The 7,014-nt window shown below is 37.5% G+C and overlaps 2 protein-coding genes across 3 annotated transcripts; one reads left to right on the top strand and one right to left on the bottom strand.

The window, feature by feature from the left end:
• Positions 1-406: 406 nt before the first annotated feature.
• On the bottom strand, positions 407-3,014 carry LOC145116103 (uncharacterized). 2 transcript variants are annotated; one of them, XM_079052458.1, is made up of 2 exons: positions 2,874-3,014; positions 407-2,261 (listed from the first exon to the last, which is right to left on the bottom strand). In XM_079052458.1, exon 2 carries the CDS (start codon positions 2,079-2,081, stop codon positions 513-515), a length of 1,569 nt encoding a protein of 522 aa, XP_078908584.1. In that variant the 5' UTR covers positions 2,082-2,261; positions 2,874-3,014; the 3' UTR covers positions 407-512. The 2 variants fall into 2 exon arrangements, with proteins under 2 accessions (XP_078908584.1, XP_078908583.1); XM_079052457.1 differs by having other exon boundaries at positions 407-2,267.
• Positions 3,015-5,847: 2,833 nt separating this feature from the next.
• On the top strand, positions 5,848-6,753 carry LOC145113099 (uncharacterized). Its single transcript, XM_079049197.1, has one exon. The coding sequence runs from the start codon at positions 5,848-5,850 to the stop codon at positions 6,751-6,753; it is 906 nt and encodes a 301-aa protein (XP_078905323.1).
• Positions 6,754-7,014: the final 261 nt, after the last annotated feature.

A 7,014-nucleotide genomic window follows, 5' to 3' on the forward strand; every position in this document is an offset into this window, starting at 1 on the left:
CGGTGTTGTATATTTTCCTTTTTTATAAAACAAAATTATTTTTATACAGATTTTTATTTTGTGAACAAAAACAATTACAAAGGGAAAAATAATTAAACAAGAAAAAGACAGACCAACAGATCATAGGCCCCGTTCAGTTAGTCACAAACGACCATGTGAATGACTGTAACTATTCGGCCAAATCAACTTCGGGCATTCAGAATCCATTAGGCTCCACACTTGTCTCAGCCCCTTTGAACCATTACTGATACAAACCGGATTCAATCGCCCGAAACACAAACCGTTTCCGGATCCGCATCTCTGCGATAAAGGCCCGGGGACTTTCCTGAACCTGAATCCAAATACATGGATCCATGGCCCAATCACATCGTTTGTTGGTCTTTGATATTTTAAGGTACGCAAAACAAACTTATAAGCCGTTTAACAGCTTCCTCTTATTCCGATGTGGGAAATCAAAACTTTATACACAAAAAAAAAAAAAAAGGCAAAACTGTAACAAAAATCAACTTCAATCAGATCCTATCAATAACAGCGTCCTTCAAGCTCCCGCCAAGCAACGACAACAAACTACCACCATGGACCCTCCCCTCAGGAACCATAACATCACTAGCATCACCTTCCTTATGGTTTGGAGTAAATGACGAAAACGCCCATGTCTTCATAGACGAAGGAACAAGCACTTGAGGCGGAATGAGCTGTCGTCTTTTCACGGGCCTTTCTAACCAACCGATAGAACTGGATACAACACTGACACCCGACAATGAGTTATTGTCAGATGCAGACTTGGCCACGACCCCATGAAAGAGTTGTGGCCCAATACCTCCCTCATTTACTTGAACCATAGTCCCATGTGCCATACATAAACCACCTTTCCCTCTAGCAAACTTCTCACACTTCCCCTCTCCTCCTCCTCCTACCCACCCGCACCGCCTCCCGCCGCCATGGCCTTTACAGAAATCCGTGCTACCTTGGGCGCACTTGGTGCAATTTTCAAATTTGCACCGCTTCCCGCCGCCATGTGTCACACAACAATGGGTCCGGCCACGCGCGCTCTTGGTGCACCCCGCCACCACGCACCGCTTTCCACCGCCATGCATCACACAAAAATTGGTTCCCCCGTGTACGCTTTTAGGGCAAATCCCGCCGCCTTCATACAAACATCTTTTTCCTCCGCCATGGGATTTACAAAGTTGAGTACTACCTTCAGCACCGGTGGTGCAACCGGAAAACACACACCGCTTCCCGCCGCCATGAGCTTTGCAGTAATTAGTGCTTCCCTGAGCTCCCTTGGTGCAACCGTGGAACCAACACCGCCTGCCGCCGCCATGCGAGATGCACAACCCCGGTTGTAATTCAGCGCTCCGGGAACAACCTTCCACCACACACCTCTTTCCGCCACCATGTTTGATGCAGAAGTCCCACTTCCCCCTAGCGGCGTTGCTGCACCCTGTTGGGTGGCGGCACCGCCTCCGGCCGCCAGGCGGTATGAAAGATTCTGTTTGACCTGATGTTGTTCCTGTTGAGTAGCCTGAGACAACCGATGATTCGGATGGACAACCATGATCGGATTTTTCTCCATGTTCAGAAAGTTCAAATCTTTGGAGTAAGGTTTTGCTTGTTGTACTACTTATTCTTGGAGCTAGAAGAAGCGATGGAATATAGCCACCTGACTTTTTTGCTGATGTGGCACCCTCGTCAAAAACGGAAATTCCGAAACCATTATTAGCTTCGAAAGATCCACTGTAATGATTAGAAAATCGATTCAGATGACTCTTTGAAGCATTAGAATTGTAAGAAAGGGAAAGTTCAAGAACTGAATCTTCATCGGCTTGTTTTTTGTTTCGGTTGATTCCAGAACAAAAATCATTGGAGTAAGTAGTTGGTGTAGGCCCTAATCCGAGGACCAATGTGGAGCCATGTTTGGGTGTACTCTTGCTATGTTGTTCTCTAGAGTTTACAAAGCTAATGTTACTTCTGGAAGCCAAACGTAAGGTGGTATCACCATAATCATAATTCTTACTTAAGTCATCATTACAAACAAAGGCTGCATTGAGATCGATCTTCAGGTTATTGTAAACCATTTTTCTGAAGGGAGTTTGGGTAAGTAGTAAGAGAATCGATTACTATTTACAACTATAAGCATCTATAGATCAAAATAAACAGAACATGGGAACTTTCCACCAAGCTACATCCACCACTCAGGAATCCAGATGTATCTCTCCTATCCATTTGTATACAAGGAAGTGTACTCTATCATCCACCTGAAACTGAAAAAAAAAAAATTTTTTAACATCAAGAAGAACAAGAATCAAAAGTCACATGAAAACTTTGAACTAGATGGATTCAAGACATAGAATCTTGGGTACATGTCATGGATTTGAGCTGTTAGGGAAAGATAATCCATGGAAAAAAGGCATGATTCATTTCCATTTACATGCAAATTAAGACATAATGTCTAGTGTCAAACTCACTATTGAATAGCATAAAATTTTTAAACTAACAAGAAACAGCAACTAAAGCTATAAAAGTATAAAAGATACATCGAACTGATTTTTCCCCATTCCAATCCAAAATCTAAGTTCCACAATGATATATACTTAAGTTAAAATATATCTCGATCCCATTAACGATTAGAGCTAAGAGCAGCAACTAACTTCTACAAATCGACTTCAAATGACAACATAATTATAGAAACAATATAACAAAAGCATATGAAAGAAATCCTTAATCTGTAAAACGATGCAAAATCAAGAATCAGGTAATTTCGAAAGCAGCATTTCTTATATCATCGTGTATTAACTTTTCCTATATCTGAAATTATAAAGAGGCCAATAGAAAATTAGAAATTAACAATAGGTAGTCAAAGAATATACCTCAAATTTTGAGAAATATTAGTCAAGATTAGAACATCTGAGAAGTCATTAAGCCCAACAGAATCCGAAGAACGTCAATTGACAGGTATAGAGAGAGCTGAATAGCGATGGGGAAACGGGAAGATGAAGTTTCGAACAAGTGGAATCTTAAATAGGTACCTAAGGGGCGAAGGGGAGAAGGGGCGAACGGGAAAAAAGGAGAGGAATATTTTTTAAAAGGAAATTGTATTTTCGACCCTTGTACTTTCGAAAAAGTGTTAATATAGTCCTTTGCAAACCTAAGCAGAAGGTTGTACGAATACGGATAATCTCATTAGGTAGCATTAGGTTGACTTTCCGTTTATTTAGATTAACCGAATAACCCAAATGAAGAATAACATAAATATTTCTAAAAATTATTTTTACAGATTAATTATTTTGCAACACAATTTTGTGTTTTATTTTCTTTTTATCTATATTGTTTGGGTTCAACCACGAATCCAATACGACATTTACAACTTTAAAAAGGAGAAGTGATCCAAAATAAATCTGACGAATGGACAGAATATAAATTAATATTTTAAAACATTATGAGATATATTTTTCGTACGCCTCTAAAATGTTATAAAATACAAGTAATTTGTGAATGAAAAACATTTGCTCTACAACAATACATTTTAGTTTCCCACAAAATTTAATTTGTAGTATTTATAATACATCAACTCATTTGGTCTTAATCGTTTAGATGGGTAAAACATTCACCTAAAACAAACTAGTTATCTAAGATTACCATGAATGAAAATCATTCGGCCAAAATAAATGGCTCAAACATTAACGGATGGAAAATATTTACGCATGACGTTTTAAGATTTGGGTAATATATGAAAAAAAAATTAATAAGGCATTTCGGAAAATTATCTTATCTTACTTTTCTACTTTGGAACTAAAACAACTCACCTAAAATGCTGGGTTTACCATATAAGCCGAACCGAATAAACATGAAACGGATTACATTGAATTCTATTTAGTTTGGTTACAGTTAATATGTAATTATTAAAAAACTAAATAAATAGAATAACACCCCTACTCCTAGGGATGAGCATAGCTAATTACCTGCCTTAATTATCTGGAACCAAAACTGGAACCGACGGTTCCTAAAATATTGAAACCGGAATCGCGGGTAACGGCTCCAACACCGGGTACCCGGTTCGTTAAATTTGTTGAATTTTTACAATTTATAAAAGTATATCTATTGTAAACTTACAAAAAAGTTATCAATAATATCGCTAAGTAATAAACTCCACTGATTTCATGTATCTTAAATTCATCTTTTGATATAAAGAATTCAAACAATTGAAGTCCATAGTTAAACGAATATATCTATGAGTTTGAATTTAACTTGAACATAATAATACATTATGTCTACTATCTACAAATTTCATTTTGAACTCGGATAGTTTAAATTCAAAGTGAAAATTACACATGGACATTTAAAGGTTCAAAACAAATTACTCAAAATTCAAGATTTTAAATTATGCTATTCATGATACTTGTATAAAGTATATGATTATGATATATATATATATATATATATATATATATATATATATATATATATATATATAGGTGTGTGTGTATGTGTGTGTACCGGTTCTAGTGGGTAACCAGCAGGTAGCGGTTCCTTAAAAATGAGAACCAGAATTGAAACCGCTTTAAGCGATTCCGATTCTAGAACTGGCGGTTACGAGACAGTTCCGATTCAGAAAGCGGGTAACCTGTTCCGTTGTTCATCCCTATCTATTGCTATGGCATAGGGGATGTTGGAATCCTAAGTCGTGTAGGTGGAGTCCAAGTAAACTTGGAGCTTAAGCAACTTGGTTTAAGTTTCCTAATCTTATTCTACAAGTTGGTAGTTTAGGAATATATATATATATATATATATATATATATATATATATATATATATATATATATATATATATATATATATATAGGGCTAGGTTATAATGTGGATGAACAATTATTGTGCGGACGTGTGGACAGTGTTATTCTATGAAAATTACTCAGAGAATAAGTTGTTTAATAATGCGAATATGTTCAACCTTACAAAAAATCGTCATTTTCATGCATTCTCGCTAATTCTTATTCATTTTTGTTCTCACACATCGTTTTTCACTAATTTTCATTCTGACAGAATACGATTCAATAAACATTCTAACAGAATGAGAATAATAATAATAAGTCTATAATAAGCTTATAAACGATTTAATTAGTAAGAATGTGTGATAATGACAATAGTTATGTAAGATTGAACGTATTCATATTATCAAACAACATATTTTCTTTGTCATTCTCAAAGAATATTATTGTCCACACGTCCGCACAATAGATGTCAATCCACATTTTAACCTAACCCTATATATATATATATATATATATATATATATATATATATATATATATATATATATATATATATATACCGAGGCATGGAACTATGCAAAAAACAATATTGAGTTTTTAGTGTTATATTTTCTCAATAAAATTGGAGAGCTATTCCACTTTGTTTTGTGCTATTTGATTTGAATTGGTACCAGAGCTTGAAACAAGAAGCTGTGAGATCGGATTTTACCTGTTGACGAGTCAGGTCAACATGGCTGATGTAGGGGGAGACGGAGGACCTGCTCCAGTGAGTGTGAAGGAAACTGGATCAACCTCAGTTCAATGTCCCATGCTCAATTCCACAAATTACATAGTTTGGTCCCTGTGTATGAAGGTTGTGTTAAGAATTCATAAGGCATGGAGTGTAATTGCCACAGGAACAGATGAGAATGAAGAGAAAAACTACTTGGCAATGGGGCTTTTGTATCAGGCAATCCTTGAATCCCTGATTATACAGATCGGCGATGTGGAAACTTTTAAATAACTCTGGGAAGCAATCAAGACAATACATGTAGGTGTAGATCGTGTAAAGGAGGCAAGGTTACAAACCTTGATGGCAGAATTCGACCGATTGAGGATGACTGACTCGGAATCGATCGACTCGTTTGTAGGGAAACTAGCTGGAATCGCATCTAAAGCAGCATCCCTTGGTGAATCGGTTGAAGAACGCAAGATGGTCAAGAAATTTCTAAAATCGGTACCGAGAAACTTCATCCATATTGTCGCTTCCTTGGAACAAGTACTGGACTTGAAGACAATCGGCTTCGAGGATGTTGTGGGAAGACTTAAGGCATATGAGGAGCGAATTAGGGAGGATGAGATCGGTGGTGAGGATCAGACGAGGGCTCTATTCGTCGACCATGGTGGAAGCTCGAATCGGAAGAATCATGGAGCGACGAAGGGCAAATGGAAAGGGGCTGGTGGATCTGGTGGGTATAATCAAAGAGACGGATCTGGATCTGGGTCAGCTGGATCAAAAAGTTCAAATGGGCCCAAATCCAATCACAACCCACACGGAAATAAATCTAATAATTCAACACAAGCCCAAGGTGAGAAGCCCAATTCTAATTCTGATCTGAACCGCAAACCAAAAAAAGACCGGTCCAAAATTATTTGTTACCGGTGCGAAAAACCGGGCCACTTCGTGTCTCAAAGTCCGGACCGAATTAAAAAATTACAAGAAAGTAGTTTTGCTGAATATGACGATACCGACGAGACCGTATTTTTACACGAGACCGTATTTTTAAACGAAGAAAAGGTGATACCGTCTCGATACGACTCACAAGACAAAGATTTGTCGTACTTGGATAACGGGGCAAGCAATCACATGACGGGAAATCGGTCATTTTTCTCCGAACTTGATGAAGGCATAACCGGGAGGGTTAAATTTGGAGATAATTCGTGTGTAAAAATCAAAGGAAAATGTGCTATACTTTTCCAAGGCAAAAGGGGTCAATAAAGGTTGATGACGGAGATTTACTACATACCGGATCTCAAGAACAAATATTATTAGTCTCGTACAAGCAACTGAAGTCGAGTGTGATATTCGAATGAAAGACAACTATTTGACCATGCACGATGCCGATAATTGCTTATTAATGAAGGTACAAAGAACTCCAAACCGCCTCTATAAAATAAAATTACAAATTGGAGTACCTATCTACCTTCATTCAAGACTAAGTGAAGATACATGGCGATGGCATACGAGACTTGGGCACAT

This window comes from Lactuca virosa, chromosome 5 (genome assembly GCF_052849685.1).
Source record: "Lactuca virosa cultivar CGN04683 chromosome 5, Lactuca_virosa_CGN04683_v6, whole genome shotgun sequence".
Classification (NCBI taxonomy): domain Eukaryota; kingdom Viridiplantae; phylum Streptophyta; class Magnoliopsida; order Asterales; family Asteraceae; genus Lactuca; species Lactuca virosa.